Source organism: Ascaphus truei, chromosome 13, assembly GCF_040206685.1.
Source record: "Ascaphus truei isolate aAscTru1 chromosome 13, aAscTru1.hap1, whole genome shotgun sequence".
NCBI lineage: Eukaryota > Metazoa > Chordata > Amphibia > Anura > Ascaphidae > Ascaphus > Ascaphus truei.
Window position 1 is genome coordinate 24,000,409 of NC_134495.1, and position 21,133 is coordinate 24,021,541.

General features: G+C 44.1%; 1 protein-coding gene across 1 annotated transcript; it reads left to right on the plus strand.

Annotated features, from left to right (window-relative positions):
• The first annotated feature begins 6,777 nt into the window (after positions 1–6,777).
• CRYBB3 (crystallin beta B3) lies at positions 6,778–18,950 on the plus strand. The gene is made up of 6 exons (XM_075568952.1): positions 6,778–6,923; positions 8,796–8,876; positions 11,169–11,287; positions 13,151–13,283; positions 15,882–16,024; positions 18,593–18,950. The coding sequence occupies exons 1-6, from the start codon at positions 6,891–6,893 to the stop codon at positions 18,807–18,809; spliced, it is 726 nt and encodes a 241-aa protein (XP_075425067.1). The 5' UTR covers positions 6,778–6,890; the 3' UTR covers positions 18,810–18,950.
• The last annotated feature ends 2,183 nt before the right edge of the window (positions 18,951–21,133 follow it).

A 21,133-nucleotide genomic window follows, 5' to 3' on the forward strand; every position in this document is an offset into this window, starting at 1 on the left:
TTGCATGCGGATGGTGAGGTGATGTGATGTTACACACACTCCTCTTGCATGCGGATGGTGGGGTGATGTGATGTTACACACACTCCTTGCATGCTGGATGGTGGGGTGATGTGATGTTACACACACTCCTTGCATGCTGGATGGTGGGGTGATGTGATGTTACACACACTCCGCTTGCATGCTAGATGGTGGGATGATGAGTTGCAGAGCAGCAGATAAAATGATCTTTAAATCTTTTCTACATCACCTTCCCACAAACTAAGTACTCACAGGTTACATTGTAGCTACGGGACTCCTTTTTTCCTCCTGAAGGGAAGTACCACTCTTACTGTATGTGGGAACGGGCCAAGAAGGGCTATGTGCCCGAGAAGTAGCCACCTCCCTTGATTTTTGGATTGTTGCCTTTTTAGCAGTGTGTAGCACCTTCTTTTTGCCCTTGATTGTTATATTTGTAGTGTGTAGATCAGTGTGTTTGTCTTCCTTGTCCCCCTTCCTCCTGGGTTTACCCCTCTCTGGGGGAGTATATGTCTGGGTAGCTGCATCCTGACAGTGCCCTGTATAATATGCTCTGTATATGGACTTGTTTGCTTGCTTTGCATTAAATTGCTTTGTGTTTGACCGCTATTAGTGTCACAGCTGTTTGAGTGCTGTATGTACTCTTTTATTTTTGTATCTGTCTAAGGTTTAGGGAGAACCTTATACCCGTGTATTCTGGAACCAGGATCACGTATAGGATGTGAATGAGGCCAGATAGCTTAACTCATCCCTCTTCAAAAGCACAACAAGTCCTTATGTATTTTCTTAACTTTATTGGGAAAGTCACAGCAAATAAAGTGTACTTGTAGATGTCGTGGAGTGGTAAGAGAGTGCTTCTCTATGTGGAATGCTTTGTATCAAGGGAAGGTAAAACAGAATGGCCTTGCCAGGGGGTAGATAGCATGAGAGGTACTCACTCAGCCTGCTTAGGATGGAAAAGGAAGTGAGTAATCTTTGTCACACAGGAATAGTGACAGGACTATGCTACCTGTGAACTAAAGAGGCTGGCAAGGCAACCAGCTACTGGCAGTGTAAGGCCGTGCCAATAGTGCCGTCGATGGCGACGGCAACAAGGCGGGTTACGTCACCCGTCGCCACCGGCAAAAGTTATCCCGGGGTCCCGGGACTCCAGCAATTTGATTTGTTCAAGGGCCGTCACGTGACGCGACAGCCCTCGAAAAATCAAATTTTGTCGGCTTCCAGTTTCCGCGTCGTCGCTCCGTCGCTTTGTCTCCGTCGCACATGGCGGCAATGTATTTGTTTTCGGGCGACGTCGCGTCGCCGGCTCTATAAGCGCGGCCTAAGAAGGGAATGTGTAACAACAATGTATCGATTACACAGGCACTATCAGTTTTCAGAGCAGGGAAAACATGCAACTGAAATATAAAGGGCTATTAGGCAGAGCTGCAAAGGGGGGAACAGAAATGAACAGTCCTGTTCCAGGACACCGTGTGCACCACTCTTTTTGCTTATATATGTAGTAGTAATGCTGATTGATTCTAGATTCTGTCATTTCACAGTGGGTCACTTTTTGCTTCATATCCATTTTAACATAGATCGCTGTAAGCTTATGCCATAAGGTTGAAATAGCTGTGTCTGAGTAGGTCTCCTTGCCACGCACTTCTGTGACCCAGGCACTGCCGTATAAACTATGTAATGCAGCAGGCATAAGCATATAGTGCCTAAGAAGCAAAAAGTGCCACACGGAGTGTTCATTAGCATGTCATTACCCAGAATCCCTGGCTGCAGTGGAAGCTCTGTATGTTGTGGGATTATGGGGTAATGCAGCTTTGGAGACATATCTGAGACATGTGAACGTGCTCGCATACTGTAGTTCTTTATCATTTTTCAAGCATCTACAACCAGTGGGAGAAGCGCTACATGCGTAGAAGTGAGAGGAGGAATATTAAAAAAATCTAGTTGGCACCAACACCGGATGAACGGCTGTGGCAGGAGACGTGAGACGCAGGCATCACACGCATCACACGCAAGATGCGGAAGCTGCAGATGCACCCTGACACCACGGAGAAGACTGCGGTCCAATAACGCTCCAGCCAAGCAGTGGAGGGGGAAGTGAGACAGCAAGTGAGTCGCAGTACCCCTCAAGATCCCGGCAGCAATTACATATTAAAGCTAGGAGCGGCAAACTGAAGAGGTAAAGCGTCCATATCTGCACTATCAGCGGAGACAGGGAATAATGTGTTAAGAGCTGTGTAGGCTCTAGGTGAAAGGCTTCACACCAGTTTTGCCAAACACATACCTCAATACATCTTTATTCTGTGAGGGTTGTAAACAGGGTGCACAAAGTCTCTTCAGGAGATCTGTGGCTTATTTGACATCTCTTTCCTCTTGCCCAGCCAGCAAATATCACAGACACCAGAAGCACACAGTGTTGCCATTCCCCATATCACTTATACTAACCAAATCAACAGAAAACTCAAAGGGGCTTATGCAGAGAAGAACGTTATATAATTCTAAAACGGCAATAAAATAGCCACAGAATTGCCGTTACTTAAGGTGGTATGCTGAAAACGGCGTTACCTCTTTTTACTGATGGTAGCAAAATTGCCAAGTTTTTCTGGCGACCTGGAACACGCCATATTATAGGGCAGAATGGTGCGTTCCAGCGCATCGATGCTACTGGCATACCACCCTATCTGAACATGGCGAATTTACCGTTGTCGCCACGTGTTTGGCAATTTTTTAAGTAAACAAACCTGCTGTGGCGGATTTTGTGAATCTCGCCATGTTCTAAGCAGGACAAGCTTCTCTGGTGCGTATTTTCACCAAAAGATGGCGCTATTTCCTTTCTCTATCCGGTAAGGTATAATTAGCCAGGTTTACGCCAAAACTGTCCGCTTTCAAACAGATAGTGGCGAGAACTTGGCGGGGCAATTTAAATTCGGCAAACGTGTGGCGAGAAGCGTGATCTCGCCACTGCGAAATAACGCAAGATTCCAGTAGCTCCGATGCGCATGAACGCGCCAATCGGAGCTACTAAATGGCGCGTTTAGTTGAAATTTTGCCCGCCAACAAAAGTTGGCTGTATTGTGGGCTAATACCGCGCGGCTCAGAATGGCGAGTTTCACGCCAAGTGAAACTCGCCTAATTAGCCATTTTCTGCACACCGCGCTACGGAGTTCCCTGCATACCACACCAATAAATTGCAATCCTGTGGCGAATTTAAGCAGTACCTCTCTGCATAAGCCCCACAGTGTTTCAACCAACACTGTGATATACACTAAAGAACTCATCATTTGTGGATTTTCTAACAAGTAGTTCTAAGTGGATGTATCTGTTATACTAAGGTGGACATTAGAAGATCTTTAAGAATGTTACCCATGTATATGCAAATACAACATATGCATGCACAATCATTTCGCAAGTAACAAGTGTTTGTTTTAAACAGGCCCCTACTAGGGCAATTTTTGATTAAGATTTTAAGTTTTATGAGTTTAAATGCTATTTGGTTTAGTTTACACCCAGCTGGGATATTTCATATTTTTGTATTTTATTTTCAGAACTTTTAGGTTTTTGATATTATTAAAAGTATATTTGTAGCGCACACATTTAGAGTGTGGTCTCAATTGAAATCTCTTGACCTCTAAGAACTATGGTTCTTTTTTAACTGATTCCGTGCGCAGGAGTATATATAACTTTTTTCCTTTATAACATTATTTGCAAATATAGGGTCGGGAGGTTGTTTTTTTAAAAGTACAGTACTATAAGTTTTAACCTCTCACACCATCATTCGTTCCTGTCTGGTCCTACATGAGACTACGCCTTAATCTTGAGCTCTTGCAGTTATTTAGATAGAATAATTTAATTGGGAACAAAAAGACAGACGGTCCCAAGGACAGATTTGAACTGGAAAATGTAACTTTGACTTGGACAGTAAATGCACCTTTAAAATAAGGGGAGGGAGAAACATAGGACATTAAGTAATCAATATTCTTTTTCGTCTTAACATATTATATGAAAAGCATTTCATCAATAGGCTTTGGAGAACAAAGGCTACAACTCAGGAATGAGAAGGGGTTAATTTTCTCTTGGCAGCTGTCAAAAAGGTTCTGATGTCATTGTTCACCAACGGTACAGTGCCCAAGAACAATAACAGAGTCATGTAGCGACATGGGTGTAACTCGTCTTACAGAAAGAAGTCTCAGCCCTCATCCACAAATACATACCTACACACTCCCTACGTTCTGCCCACTATATCCCTCTTTCCTTCCAATCTATTACCTCCTCTCTTCTCCTGTGCTGGCCCCCTCTCTCTGAAATTACCTACCACGCACCACCAAACTCTCCCCCAGCATTCAGGTTTTTCAAAACTCCCTGAAAACCTCACCATGTCTAACAGCCAACTCCCTTCCCCTCCAACTCCATTGGGACCAGCTGCGTGGCTGGACCAATTTCCACCCTACGTAATATCGTCCTCCCCCCCAAAAAAACCCTAGTGGCTTCAGCTGTCATACCGGGCCATATTCTAACCTGAGCCATACCTTATCCCAGAGGTGCGCAAAGTTTTTTTGCTGAGCCCCCCCCCCCCCCGTTGTGCCAGCCCCAGCACTCGAGCCCCCACTCTCCAGTGACCCGGCGTCAAATGACACAGAGGGTCATGTGACGTCACCGCGCAGTGTAATTTGACGCGCGTTACCATGACGTTACCATGTTGACGTGTCACGTGACCAGCGTTGTCATGGCGATGTATCCAGGAGCCGGCTGAATCCCGGCAAGTTGAGGTTGCAGAGGCCTCGCGCGGTCCCTCACCATTACATTTAAATGCCTCTGGGAAGAGCGTGGGGCCTCGCCAACCGCCGCGCTCCATCCCCAGAAAAATCCCATGCCCCCCAGTTTGCGCACCCCTGCCTTATCCTTCAATAAGCAGCCACCTTAACTTCTTGTTTCAACATTGTCCTCATTCCTTCTAGACTGCAAGCTCTCACAAGCAGGGCCCTCGTTACCTCTCTGGATCCGTTTGTGCATGTTTGTCCTCACCTGTTCTTGTTTTTATAATATAAATAACTCTGTACCCCATTGTACCGCGCTGCGGAGTATGTTGGCGCTTCACAAAAAAACGATGATAATAACAATGCCATAGAGTGTTCCATTCATTTGATAGAGGGCTATATCGGGTGTGTCCTTAGGTTGAAGATCATACTTGGCCAGTTCTCCAGCAGTTACTGCTTGCACTGCTGACTTAAAGCAGTTGTACTCTAGCACCATCTTTCCTGTAGTGAAAATATGGAGAACAAATCCCCAAACGATGGTGCTAACAAAAACCCTGACCAAGTGATGTGGGTAAACGAAGACAGACTATATGAACCCTTTCAAAAGGGTAGAGGATGAGACTCCGTGGAATGTATAAAAGACCTGTGGCAGCGGAATAATAGTACTCACCGCATAGGACCAGAGACCAGACGGGAATGGATGGGGGAAGAGACCAACATCAGTGACCCCGCCGTGCCAAAGGTAAGCTCTGATCCTAACACCCAATAACTGGTTTGGTAAGTGTATTCTAATACATATCCTCTCCCAACCTGGCTAGGTCAAAGCAGACACTGGTATAGAAGCAAGCAATAGACAGTACAGTTCGTGTAGTACTCACGGACCCGTTACATACAGGAGTATCAGTCTGTTCATCAGGGCGTGCTTCCCTCTGGGCAAGGTAAAGATAAAATGAAGAAAATCGATAGAGCACTGCAAAAACGGAGAGAACTGGAGACAAATGGATCAGAAATAGAAATTTAATGTAGCATCAAGCTAACAAATAGGTTAAAAAAACAGAACCTCCGACGCGTTTCCCTCCGTTGCTGGCGCTTTATCATAGAGTTGCAGATTATTCATTGATTCGATCAAAGAGGTTCTGGGGTTTTTTTAAACCCATTTTTCGGCTTGAAAAATTACTTTTTTATTTTTGATCCATTTGCCTCCAGTTCTTTGAATTTTTGCAGTGCTCTCTCGATTTTCTTCGTTTTCGATCTTTTTCTGTAGCTCACCTTCAATAAAGCCACAGTGTGTAACCAAGTAAGAAAACAGGTCAAGTAGATCTTCATAAAACAGCGCAAGCTTACGGTTTGTTATCCCGATGCTCCCACAGGGGCCTGCAAACCAATGAACAGTAGAAGGGTAAATGGTGCCAATGAATCTGTGCAATATTCAATTTTTCACAAGCTGTACAGCAAATATATTTGTGCAAAAACCATTAACCTCAAAGAGGGTTCTATACCTGCTGTACTAGGGGCTCCTGAAGGTAAGATTAGAGCAGCTCCCAGATGTTAGGGGGACACAGAAAGGTTACATGGAAACATCTCCGCCGTTTCCTCACATTTTCTCCTGTCCTTTATACAGTAAGTGAGCCAGCAGAGAAGGCAGGATGGTAATGATAAGAGTGTGTGTGTAGTCACTGCTAGGTAAGGAGATGCTACAATATGAAGATTGACATCTCATGTGCCATCCTACAGAATTCCCAATCCATGCTTTTTAGGTTAACAGCGTTTTCAAGTTTCCTCTACAAATCAGTGCTCAACATGAATGTGGGAGGGAGGTTTAAAATGATGCTTTGCAAAAATGCTGAGAGCTGTGTTTGAGTCAAAATATTTGGCAGGCGGTGCCAGTGTGGGGCAATACGAACATGCTGACCCAAAGTCAAACGCTAATCTTCTGCAAATCAGCTGTCGGGTTTTAAGGCAGAGCAGAGACGGATGTGCTTAGTGTACCTCCAGAGCTGGCTATTTGTGTCAAATCTAATGGAGAGAATGGGATAGACAGAACTGCTGCCTCAGCAGGACTCCTCTAATCTACAGCTCTATTCACTGTGAACGTATATATATGGTGTGCCTCTCACACAGGGCATGGTCTCTCCGGGAAAACAGTCAGCAGAAGAGGTACGGGGGCTCCATTCACTTTGACGCTGCGGTTGGCAATTCTCGTTGGAGTTAAACTTTTCTTCAGCCTGGGATGGCCCATAACAGAGCTATTCTGCTCTCTCCAGGAGCAACGGGGGTTATAAAAACAGTGCCACCTACTCGCCCGCTTTTTGATGTGGCCGTCAGTGGCACTGTTTCAGGGCATCCTAATTCTGGGAGTATGAAGGTCAGCTAGGATTATTGTGGATGACTGGAGTTACATTACAGGCTTGTTGTACCAAGCACAGGGAAGTTTTAATTGCCTTTTTCCAAGTCATTGCAATTAGTCGCTAATCATACAATCTGGGAATGATGATTTAGTAGGTCTGCTGCTTTGGAGCAGAGTTGCCACTTTATTGAAATATGGGAAGCTGATCTTCAGTTATTGATCAAAATTTTCAAAATATGCTGTCATTATGGATCTGCAAGTTGCTCTCAGCTCCTATGTCTATAGGTTTAATATGGCCTAATATGTGCTGTGTAGAACAAGTGCTTTCTTGCTATTTTATTGGAAGTGTACGAATATGTTGCCGAAAGTGAAGCAGGCTATGTTATGGGCACCACCACTAATATGTATAGTCAGATATGACAAAGTGGGATAAGGCAGGTCACGTATGCACCTCTGCAATTAGAGGTGATGAAGAGCATGTCAGCATAGTTCATGTTAATAGAGATGGATGCGCCTTTCTTTCAGTCCGCATGTCTGTATAGGAATTATTTGAGATGATACAGTTATGGTAAAAGTTTCTGGAGTTCCAAATCTGAGGTCATGTGGAATATATATATATATATATATATATATATACATATATGTATATATATATACATATATATATGTTAAAAATGGTTATTGAGGCAAAAAGTGACACTGTGTGCTCATTTGCATGTCATTTCCCAGAATCCCTTGCTGCAGTGGAAGTGCTGTATGCTGGGTGATAATGGGGAAAGGCGGGGTTGCAGACCTGCCTAAGACATGCAGATGAGCATACAGCTATATTTGCATATATATATCTATATATATATTGCCTGGGGCACAAAAAAAAGAAGAGAAATACTTTTTCCTCTATCAGTGCAATGTAGGATGGCTGGGCGGCGAGTACAAACATCTTCTCTTGAATTATATGCTATTAGAAGAAGAAGCTCTTAGATATGTTTCAAACTATTTATTCAGAGAGCTTAAATAAAGTGCAACTCTGGGGTAATCTATGCACTTTTAGAACCACTGACATTTTAACATAGTTTAGGAATGACCCCTTAATTAGCCAATAGCCACCAATGTAAGAAGAATGTGTTGTGTATACAGCAGGGCCGGTGCAACAGTATACGCGCCCAAGGCAAACATGCAGCATCACCCCCCCCCCCCCTTCACAAATAACTTTCTGAATTTCTCACGAGCATTCTAACTGTAAGGCCCAGATTATAGTGCCGGCATCGCGGCGTGCTCGCTCTCGGCAAGCACTCTACTTTATTATCTTATGGGACCTACCACCGTGCCTGCGCACAGGCGCGTTGACGCGGGCGCGTTTTGAAAATACAACAAATGTTGTATTTTCAGGCGGCTGCCGCGTGACGTGAACGCACGTGAGCTGGTTCAGCCAATGAGGGCGAACCAGCTTCATGGCGTGCCCGCCACGCGTCTACGATCTCCTGCAGCCAAGTTCACGAATCGCTTGGGCTGCAGGAGTGCGCGTGGCGGCGTGCTCGTTCTCACGCGGCCGCGCAGGGACAACAATCCCCCGCCTTTCCATAGTAGCCTCGGAAACTAGAGATGAAGAAAATCATGCTTTTTAACACTATATAATGTTCAAATCATCTGCCGTCACATTCTATGTCACTATGTTTCCTCCCCAGGCAAATATGAGTGAGCCACAGAGTGCACCAGAACAGATGGCTGCTGGGAAAAGCCACGGAGGAATTGGTGGCAATTACAAGGTAGCAGTACGGAATCCTATTGGTTTGTCTTTAACAAGCGATGGTACTTCGCAAACCCGCCACCCACTATACACGCTAACACTTCTGAGACCGACACGCGTGTTTCTTCTGAATACTATAGGTCCGGCCCCTTCACTGCCAAGGGGAATGTCCTGAAAGGCTCTCTAATCTAGCCAACAGACTTCAATTGTTTTTTTTCTACTACCCTCCCTTATAATATTAATTCTCCAGCACCGGCAGTGTAAAGGATTTTACAGACGTGAGAGCCTCTCCCAGAGGTCTTACAATCAGTATTATGGTTGTCAGAAGCAAACAAAAGATAACCTGACCTGACCAATGTCACACGGAGCAAATACCGGGAAACAAACTAGGATAGCCTAATTCAAAGACGTTACTGTTTGCTTCAGACATCTCGTCTGTAACTTGCAGGGTAGCCACAATGCTCACTTATTCTCCACATCAAATATCATATTATAGTCACAGGATTTAGGGGGGATTTTGGATTTGTGATGTCATTTGTGCCAATGCAAGTATCAAAAGGGCAGCAGCGTATTCAGATTCCTTCTCTGCCTCTGTGAGGAAGTACTGTACTACTTTTTTTTCAACTTAAAGAGTTGTAGATGCATGGGGTAGCCATCCAGCAGAAGTGGTATGAGCAAACAATTCTAAGGGTAAACCCAAGGGAGACCTAAGGGAGTTAGTACTGAATAGGGGGGAGATATTCAAAGTGAACTTATTGGTCATCAATTTCTAGATTTCTGTATTTTAACTTGCTCTATTAACCTCCTCCAAGCACTGGAATCATTTTAATGGAAGATACTGTAAGCGAGACTCTATCAGCCAAAAATCAGTGAGACTGACCCCAAATCGGTGAGACCCGCCAAAATAAGTGAGGAAATAATTTCGATTTTTCACTGGGAGTGACCGTCAAGGAGTTAAAAAGGCCTTATCCAGCTGGTATTAAAGATACCCACCTCTATGCCAAACGTGCATGGTTGGTAATAACATTCGGAAAGCACTACGGGCAGCCCATGTTTATTTAGCAGTGCTATTCCGTAAGATCCATCGCAGGAAGATGACTTCTGTCCCGTTGACTTGAATGGACCAGAAAGAGTCTTATGTAACACCACTGCTTAGGCAATATGGCCTAGGTTTATGGCATGTGTGGATGTCACCTGCAGCACTAAGCAAAACGACGTTATAGGACCTTCCAACTCCAGTCCTCAAGGGCCATCAACAGTCAGGGCTCATACCTGTGCTGAAGCAGGAATATCCTGAAAACCTGACCTGTTGACAGTCTTTGAGGACTGAAGTTGGCCACTCCTGTTCTACAGTAAACCTTCTCCAAGTTACCTTTTGGCTGCATATTGTTCTGATATACTGTACATAAAATAATTGCAAAAGAACGATTCGGTACTTCACAGTGTTACCAACCAAACTCCATTTCCTCATCAGACTGTGATCCCATCCTGGTGTAATTCACTATTTGTACAGAGAAATCCACGATGAATGCAAAGCATAATGTGCTTGGGTAGGAAGGATTGATCACAATCGCATACGTTTTTTGTGCCATGTATACACAGCACTGTGCATAGAATTTAACAAGCACAGTGCGCTCCCTGCCCAAATGAACTCGCAGTCTAATTTTTCGCACAGGGAGATACAGGGACTTGCTCAAGGAGAGCCATTCAAAGAGAGCCCTACAAATACAGTATCCTACCTTACTACTAAACTGGGGTGATCTTGGGGCTTTTTGATGGGTTTATATGTTGCAGTTCAGCTGGTCATCCTGCCTCCTAATCCCCCTGAAAGGAGTACAGTCCAGGTTTTAAAATGAGGAAGCCTTAAGCTGTCCAGAGCCTCACCCAGTGTGACCATGGAAGACTCAAGTCAATTCAAGACACTTCCACCCATTTTGCAACTCAACTGCAATGTATACAGTCATGTCAAGTCTCACTCATGTGGAATACCTCCCTGATAGAGTTGGCATCATTCTCATGTGCAACAATTAGGGCTGGCCGTAGGGCAAGGTGAGCAAGGGGGCCGCCTTGGGCCCCGTACTCCATCTCCCTCCTGTCGGCGGCAGGATCCAACTTAGACCTGACCAGGGGGGAAACTGGAGGAGGGAGTGCAGGGCCCCCAAACTGGCAGCACCGCTTCTCACCGGAGGAGTGTGTGTGTTCTACAAGTGGAACTTGTAGAATGTTGGGAGTGAGTAGTACTGTACTTAGTACTGTTTTTATTTAGCACCATGTCCATGCTGCTTTAACATTTTGTTCTTTGATGCTTCAGATCACGCTCTATGAGCTGGAGAATTTCCAGGGTAAGAAGTGCGAGCTGACTGGGGAATGTCAGAATCTGGGCGACAGAGGACTCGAAAAGGTGGGATCCATGCAGGTGGAATCTGGACCGTGAGTATAAGGAGACTGCAGTGTTCCATGCTGGAGTGGAGTGAAGATGGTTAACTCATTTAATCCATTATTGGTTCTAGGTTATCCTATCTAGAACAAACACAGTCCAGCAGGTGTCACAGAAGCTGTTGGAGCACCAAGAACATAAATCACTGACAAGTGTATTCTTCCCCTCTGCACATGTACATTAGACATGGACAAGAACAATGTCCCCAAAATTCCAATTCACAGCGAAAACAACGTTTTTTCACATTTGACAAATGCAGGCACTAGTTTTTTTTATTTTAAACAAATTCAAATTTTCGAAAATGTTAAAATGAGCAAATATTTGACAAAAATGGGGCAACAAATTGAAAATTAGAGATCGGGGAAAAATATATACATTTTTTCATTTAGAGACTAATCAAAAACTCTATAAAAACAGGAAACAAATATTGGGAGAAGGTGCAGAAACGAGAAATTGGTGAGGGACGGATTAGGCAAGGAGAGAGATTTCTACAATAGATGAAGCACTTCTGTGTCTGAGGCAACATATATACAGAGAAGTACAGTATACGGTTAAGCAATTTAATCCTGTGTTGAGCGTGAAAGGGAACAGCAATTACTCTATTCTAGCGTTGCAAAAAAAGCTTGTGCAGTTCAATTTAAAGTAAGTTGTCTTATCCCAGTATCTAGTGCTGTGTAACATGCCAATAAGAGACTTTGTTTTTTTCACACCTGTGCAAAAATAAATTGTGGCAAGGTCTGGTGTGTAAAATACCTGTTAGCGGAAAATTCAGAAATAAGGCACAGATTATCTGCAGCGAATCCAGGAGTAGCTCAAATCATTGCCATTGCCAATATTTTCTGTAATGATTCCCTACAGGGGGAAAAAGATTCTGTAATTGTGGTTTCTAAGCAGTATAGCGAGTTCCTGAGCCCGTGTGGGAACTGTGAATTACAGCAGGAGATTCCAAAGTCGCTCCCCACAAAGCTTTGCATGCACAGTGGCAAGGCATTGTGGGGCATGACTTTGAAAAGGTCCAGTACACACTGAGGGGCAGTTTGGGGCCTTATTAAGCGTGTGTTCCCCCCGCGAGCTCAGGACACGACACTGCCTGGAATCGGTCACACAGCTCTGTTAGCGACAGTCTGATGAGACAGCAATAAGATTTATTCATTAGGGGTTCACGGGACAAATATTTTCTAGCGGGGTGCACAGTGTAATAAAGGTTGAGAACCGCTGATTTACTTGATAACATTTTATCATGTAATACATTTACCTTGTATTGCATTGCAATCAATAATTAGCCTATAGGAGGCTGACCAAAGTGACATGCCCAAGGTAACAAGGAGAGGATACTAACTAGAAGTCATAGGCTATAATACAACTGCCTTTTATTGGAGCAATTTGTGCACTTTAAAAAAAACAAAAAAACATTTACATTGGTTTGAAGCAGGGGGTTACTGGAGCTCCATTAATTTCAGCTCCGGGGACCCCCTGCTTCCCGAGATACAGACCCCCTCCAAAGTGGGTGTCGGTATCTCAGCAAAATTCAAAGCTCCCGTGTCACGCGCTTCAATAGGAGGCTGAACCTGATGATGTCACGGCTTCCTATTGGCCCACAGTGCGCGGGAGCTTTGACACTCCGCCATTAAGTGAACCCTGCTAGCAGAACGGATCGGCTACCGGCACACCCCACAGAGATCTGTATCTTCGTTAGCCGGAACTGAAATTAATGGGGTTCAGTTCCAAAGACCCCCTGCTTCAATCCTATGCCAAAAATAAAAAGACAAATTGCGTGCTTGGATTGCCTCTAACTCGCTATGGAGAGATTCAAAGGTCTGAAACAGCTGTGTTCAACTCACAACTTCTCCTTGCAGATGGCTCAGCTTTGAACGTCAAGCATTCGGTGGGGAGCAGTTTGTGCTGGAAAAGGGAGACTACCCACGGTGGGACACCTGGTCCAACAGCCACAGGAGTGACTACGTGATGTCCGTCCGTCCCTTGAACATTGTGAGTGTGACAATGGAACTTGGAATAGGCACAATATGGGGTGTAAACATATGGGCAGCTTAACTTGGCCCAGATCCACAAAAGGGTGCCAAGCTTTAGCATGCATAGTCATGGGAGTAAAGACGTGCTAAAGCTGGGCCCCCTTTTGTGGATCTGGGCTCTTGTGTCCGTGAAGTGGTTAATAAAAGGTGCAGTCTCGCCTACTGTACAAACACATATTGTTACATTAGTAACTGTGCCAATGCCGACCAGGGCACTATTGCAAAGAAACGCCCTTTAACTTGAGTTTCCATGCCGCATCCCGATCGGCACCATCACAATTTATGGAGTAAGTCCCTTAGCCATGTAAACCCATTTTTAAGATCTTTTTCATATTATACTATATACAGTACAGGGCTATTTGGGGGAGGAAACAGAGTTCTGGCATCCACAAGAAAAACTCCATGTTGTGATTTTGAAGTTATTGGTAAGGGGACAGAAATTGTAACTGGGAGGGGGGGAGAAATGCTTTTTCTACCACAGTTTTTATTTAAAGCTGGATTATTTTTGTTCATCTAAATTCATTTTCCCTTAGGGTCTCGGCTCCTTTTTCCCTGCAAATCCGTCACCAAATAAATATAAATATATATAAATTAGCCTAACGACAAACTGCGGCAGTCACAAATATAAATATTAAGACTACTAAGACTACATACTGTACATACTGCCTTTGTTAGGAGATCATCACGTAGAAAGAGTTCCATAGGTGTAAGGGTGAGGGCCAAAGTTGTAAGGGTGAGGGCCAAGTTAGGCTTTGTCCCCGCTAGCGTTGAGCGGGCGGCGCTTGCGGCGGTTACTTACATATATAGATATATGTACGTCCCTGGTCACCCGCGCTCGGCGCTTAGATAAACAAAAAATGTATACTTTCCAGCGCACTCAACTACCCGCAATGCCCCCCCCCCCGCATGCGCACGCGTAAATGCAGGACACCCGGCGCTCATGCTTGGAGTGCTCTCCAAGCATGAGCGCGCTCAGCGCCAGCGGGGACTCAGCCTTATAAAGCAAAGCGCAATTTTTTTTTAACCTGTACTGCAAAATGTTATTTAATATCAATACATAAATATAAAAGAAAAGGGTTTCAGAATGAAAAGGAAATAAAAATATCACTTGTCTCGGACAGATCTGCAAACCTTCCCCATTACCCCTTAGCATACAGTGCTTCCACTGCAGCACAGGATTGTGGGTAATGACATGCAAATGAGCACACAGTGTGAATGAAAGAATAAAAAAGGAATTAATTACCATTTGTGCAGGAACATTTTTGAAGTGGTTTAGTTGGACTGCAGCTGTACATTAAACCTCAATAATACAATATCAAAAAACGAAACACCTATTTCCGGTGTTTCTATTGCATGCATGGATACAGCAATGAATACCGCACTAGTATTCAGTCCAAGGATTTTTCTGTAGAGAAAGGTCAGTTTGTGTCATTTCTATAGAGCAAGGGTATCTGTTTATATAGCGCCATCTATGTACATAGCGCGTCACAGCAGTAATACACGTGACATCATAATATAACACATAGTGGGAATTAGCGCTTGAGACGTAAAAGTAACATTAGGAAAAAGGAGTCCCTGACCTGAAGAGCTTACAATTTAATTGTAAAACATAGAACATGTATTCAAACTTCAACATTCTTTGAGCTACAGATGTCTTGCCTATAAATGCATTCTTTAGCAAATCCCCATAATAATCAGGATTATTTCAGTGGGCACAGTCAGTGTTGATAGGTGTAGAAAGGAACAGATACATAGTTGCACATTTATCAAGTCCAGGTAGTGGGCTATTCCAGGTGATAATTCAATGGGCGATAACGCCAGAACAGGAGTGATAACCCAAACCTGGACTTGATTAATGTGCCCCATTGAATCACTCTCTCAAAGAGCACGAAGTGTAACTTGCTACCCGAGTTGTACAGTACTAGCTGAAGGTGATTCATAGTATATTTCAGCAAATGTTTCCTGGTGCAAACTTGGCTCTCCCCCATCCCAGATTTGTGCAGACACCGGATCCGGAATTCAGCAGACGTATTCTGGATGTACATTTCTATCCAGTAGAGCTCCCGACAACATCAGGACACAGGACAACATCGAAGAGCTTAGGGTGTTTCAAATGTAGTCATTTGGGATAATCTTGAAACATTTATTGCATACCTAAGATGCAATCGACCTTCTGCCAACCTTTGTAAAACCAGCTAAGTCCACAGGGAGAATGTAATACTGAGAGGAAAGAACATATAATTTGATGCATTCAGTTATAATGTGCGTTTCCCAATTGCTTCCTACCTCCACCTATTGACAGTCCTCTAATGGACACAAGCATGGCCACGTAGCTTGATACACCAACAATAGGGCAAGCATGATGAAACTGCCTATGTTAGTAGCATCTATTTGACCACACAACACCCACCTATGTCTTTAGATATACAACACTATTATTCCCAAAGACCCATTTTGCTCTTACCTGTTACTCAACCAGGCTTTATTGAATGATCTAGTTTAATAGTTATACACGCAGCACCACAATTAAAACAACCTTTTTTTTTTTGGCCTATAGGACAGCGCTGACCACAAGATCCACCTGTTTGAAAACGCCGGTTACAATGGAAGGAAGATGGAGATTGTAGATGATGATGTACCTAGTCTGTGGGCTCATGGGTTCCAGGACCGTGTGGCCAGCATCAAAGTCCTCAATGGAACGTAAGAGCAATAGTCACAGACACCACCCAGCCAGTGTACCCCATTGGTTTACAAAAATGGAGACATTATTATTACTATAGATTACAAGCTATACCTAGAACGTTGTATTATGTAAAACTCCAGCTACATACAGGCATACCCTCACTTTATGTCCTTACTCGCGAGTGTACTTATCGCCCAATAGGCAAACGGCATCTCGCGCATGCGCCTGTCAGCATGTCCTGTACAGCAATAACGGCTCCCTACCTGTACCGAACCTGTGCGCAAGTGGGGAGACTATAGAGCCTGTTACAAATGCGTTATTTACATCAGTTATGCACGTATATGACGATTGCAGTACAGTACATGCATCAATAAGTGGGAAAAAGGTAGTGCTTCATTTTAAGTACATTTTCGCTTTACATACATGCTCTGGACCCATTGCGTACGTTAATGCGGGGTATGTCTGTATAGGTGACTCGAGGGTTTAACTGTCCCACATTTGGTGAGACTGTACTACCTCTTCTATGCTTCCAAGTTAGTGTATTAGACTGGAGATGTACAGAAGCAGCAGTAAGAATGGTGAGACAGCTCAGTCAACTTTCTATACAGCTACGTGTTGTCTGGAGAGACAAAGTTCAGTAACTTTTATACAATTATGGAAGCCTTCTTATCACGAGTGTCCCTACTTCCTGTGTTTGATAGTAAGTACCCTTAGCTTAAAGTGCTATTAAAATGCAGTGGTACTGTTGCCAATTGATAAAGCTATTTGCATCGCGCACATTTATAGGTGTGTATGTTTATTTGTATGTCTGTATACATACACACCAAAATATATATACACACACATATATATAGGAACAAACAAACAGAAAAAAGCAGCGCCCCAAAGGGCATATATAGCAATAAAAAAATATATATATAATAAAATATAAATTAGTATCAGTGCCTGCGTGTCAGTAGTGATGTAATGTGATTAGTAAACATATATTCATAAATACTTAGACAACGCATTCTATAATGTGCAAAAAGTGAATAAACATAATATAAAATATTATAAAAATTATATATATTATATTATTAACAAAAAATGTTAACCATAAAATATATAGAAAATTGTAGAAAATATATATATATATAAAAAAAGAAGTGGATAACCAGTCCTTTAAAGTTGAAGTCCATCAAAGATGTTAGGCTTGAATACAGGGGGTCTCCGGCTGCTCTCAAAGGATGAACCACATCCTATGAAATCTGTAGAGGAGAGAGAAGAGAGAGCGCACGCCCCATAGTGTGTAACTGTATATTTAATAAAGGAAATGGAGGGGGGAGGGGGGGGAAAGGAATCGCACTCACAAGGATAAAAAGGTTAAAAGCGTGTCGTGAATAAATCACCACCATCCGGCTCTTGCTTGTCTTTACTTGTCTTTTGATGTTGCTGTCAGGATACAAACGATCTCTGGTCATCAAGATGTTAAATCAAGCGTGGAGCAAGGGAACCGGCATTAAATGGAGTCCTCTGAAGATCTCTCAGCTGCGTGGCCTGTGACTGTTACACACACGAACCGGCCTGTTCATGCGCAACGTGATGACGCAATGTCCGTGACGCGATGCGTGATGACGCTCCCTGACGCGTTTCGTCACTCTCGGGCGACTTTATCAAAGGGCGACTACCCTTTGATAAAGTCGCCCGAGAGTGACGAAACGCGTCAGGGAGCGTCATCACGCATCGCGTCACGGACATTGCGTCATCACGTTGCGCATGAACAGGCCGGTTCGTGTGTGTAACAGTCACAGGCCACGCAGCTGAGAGATCTTCAGAGGACTCCATTTAATGCCGGTTCCCTTGCTCCACGCTTGATTTAACATCTTGATGACCAGAGATCGTTTGTATCCTGACAGCAACATCAAAAGACAAGTAAAGACAAGCAAGAGCCGGATGGTGGTGATTTATTCACGACACGCTTTTAACCTTTTTATCCTTGTGAGTGCGATTCCTTTCCCCCCCCCTCCCCCCTCCATTTCCTTTATTAAATATACAGTTACACACTATGGGGCGTGCGCTCTCTCTTCTCTCTCTCCTACACACATATATATATTGAACTGTATGTCTACATAAAAATAGTAGTATTGTGGTTGATTGATAAAGCTATTTGCACCACACATATTAGTCTGTCCCTCTATTTATACACACACACACACACACACACACACACATTATATATATATATGTACATACACACACTTTAAGTAAAAAGTACACACAAAAAGTAAGCACAAAAAGTAAAATACCAGGTTTAATAAAAATCCAATTTATATATATTCATTAAACTGTATGTCAACGTAGAAAATAGTGGTACTTTGCACTGTATACTGTAAGTCAACATGTGAAAGCTTCTATCATGGAGATTTAAAAAGGACAGTGAGGCAGATAATTCAAACTTCCAGTGGCCAGCATTGGGACGAAGGGATTTCTATCTGGGAGAAGGTAGATATTAGGGTGTCTGGCAGATAAATAGGGGGCTTGTGACAGTACGCTCTGTACTGCAATGTACCATCAAACATTGATCCCTTGGTCTCATTTTGTTCCAGCTGGGTGGGTTACGAATATCCCGGCTACAGAGGGCGCCAGTATGTCTTTGAGAAAGGCGAATACCGTCACTGGAATGACTGGGAGGCCAACCAGCCCCAGATCCAGTCTGTCCGCCGCATCCGTGACATGCAGTGGCACAAGCGTGGCTGCTTCGCTCCTGTTCCTGTCGCGGCTGCTGCAGCTGCAGCCCCCGCCCCAACCCCCGCCAGCAGCTGAAGGAGAACAAAGCCCGCTCACCAGCTCTCACCCTCTTCTGCGGAGAAGCACAGCAAGAAGAGACGGATAAAATGATTTTAAAACTTGATAACGTCTCTTTAATGTGTCAGTCCAAACCCTTAAATAAAGCTCTGGACTGGAGGACTTCCTTGGCTGCTGTTAATAAATGGTGGCATTGACCTTAGGGCAGACAGAGAGGGAGGTGGGTGGGTGGGAGTGACACAGGCACACCTACTGCGGTGCTCACCAACACAGGTGGGAGAGAGACTTCAGGACAGGGATTTTCTTTGTAATTAACTTTATTAGAAATGTTTGTGCTTCCCAGAGAACCAGCCCAGCTCTCCTGCCCACCTCAACACCTTGCTCCTGATCCTCCAGCAGTAACTAAAACTGGGGGGGCAAGACATACTGTATTACTGTATCTGCCCGCTCTGCTTTCTCTATGGATGGGCCTACTGAGGCCAGTACAGTATAGAACTTCCAGTATCACGGTACCCCTGCTAACGCTAAAGGGCCGGAGCTCCACTCTAGCACTGACGTGGGGGCTGGAACTACGGGTGCAGAAGGGGTGGGGGGGGTCGGGGGATGCAGCCCCCCCACTCAGTTTATACATTTTTCTATTATAGAAATGCATGTTACTTTGTATTCACAGCACCCCTGCCCCAAAAGTAGCTCCTGCACTACTTTATATACACACACACACACACACACACACACACAACAGAGAGACAGAGAGATTAGCGTAAAGGAAGTGACTAGGGGGTTTGTTTTGATGCTTTGCTCCATTTTCTTTTTACGTCTAGATCGGAAAACAATAATTGCATAGAGATGCAGACTTTGTTAAATCGTTATAATCTGTGCGTCGTATCAGGCGGATGCACAAACGTGAAGCAAAGACCTTCGTACATTGACGAAAGATGGAAACTATGCAGTTGGAGTCAAAATTGCTCGATACATCTCTCACACACGTTTGCGGTCATCCTCATAAACGTCATAATCGCCCTATAACCCATATCCACTGACACCATTTGACTTCAATGGTTTCGCCCTCTTGAAAATGTCAAACTCTCAATAATAAATGAATACAGATTCATTTCATGTATTTGTGCAACTATGCTGCCAGGCCAGTAACCCTTGTGATCCTATATAAGCCTCAATGTGTTCATATAAATCACCCAGATATTCAAAGGTCAACCGCTAATGCGCAGCAGCAACATGAACAAAGTGAATAAACCGAAAAGAAAGTAACAATACTAGGAAAATGCAGATCATCGCTTATTCAAAATATACAACTCGGCTCAGAAACCTGAGCAGTCTTATTTCTTTCACAGGGCATATTCTGACTCATGCACACTGTGGCAAGTGGTAGAGGCAGGTAGTTCATTCACTCCCCTTGGATCCACACCGAGTCCTTCTTTTCTTTTGTGCTTTTATTGCACAAAACAACAACAATAGGAAGGGGAACTGAGCAAGTGGCAACAGTGAGGGAGAGGTAAATTATATTAACTTTACCTGGAGATGGGGTACATGGCTGTTCCTGAATGCTTCTGGTTGAAAGAGGAAGAGGATATGACCGGCATGCAGGAAAAGGGGCAGGAAGAGACCAACAGCCAGGGGTCCTGGATTATACCACTCAGCCAGTGGGAAAGTTGCTAGGCAACAGGCTGAGAAGCCAACACAGAAGATACAATGTTGCAACATTACACAGAAAAGTGATGTTTGCCTCAGAACTGGGGAAATATACAGAGAGGTTCCAGGACAGGGCTTGTAACACTTTGAAAAGTGATAGGTTACATATTTAAATAGATATGTAGACATTGAGCAGCTCCGTTTGCTGTGCTTTAATATCAGAGTATTATCAGCGAGTGTGACAGGATCTCTTAATAACTAAAGTTTTAAAACTGTATTTCATGTTTGGTCTACGATGGAACGGGTCCTTCACTTACCCACGCCTCGAGCCGGTCCACTACCCCGAGTCCCAAAGAACCACACAACTTCTAGGAGGATACACCGGTCACAGCTTTATTACAACATATTAAACCACAATTATCCGTACTGGGGACCCAGCTAGATTGTTCCGTTACCTTTAACCAAGAACTCCAGGGATACCCTCAGCTTGTGCCCACATTGCCACTCGCTGCTCGGGCGGCATGGCACAACACGCACCATAGGAAAGGGCACTCCCATTCCGGCCTGAAATGGCACCGGCTTCCCGAAACTTATAGTTACGAGGCGTGACACCTCACTACAGGGAGCGAATACTGACGAGTCTCCCCTCCTCCTCACCCCCGCCCCCCGTGTTACACAACTCGCACCATACCATC

Excerpts from the sequence above, each read along its gene's own strand:
- CRYBB3 (XM_075568952.1), top strand. The coding sequence starts at position 6,891 with ATGGTCTCTCCGGGAAAACAGTCAGCAGAAGAG. Across the intron at positions 6,924-8,795 it reads GAAAACAGTCAGCAGAAGAG|GCAAATATGAGTGAGCCACA; the intron begins GTACGGGGGCTC and ends TTTCCTCCCCAG. Across the intron at positions 8,877-11,168 it reads GAATTGGTGGCAATTACAAG|ATCACGCTCTATGAGCTGGA; the intron begins GTAGCAGTACGG and ends TTGATGCTTCAG.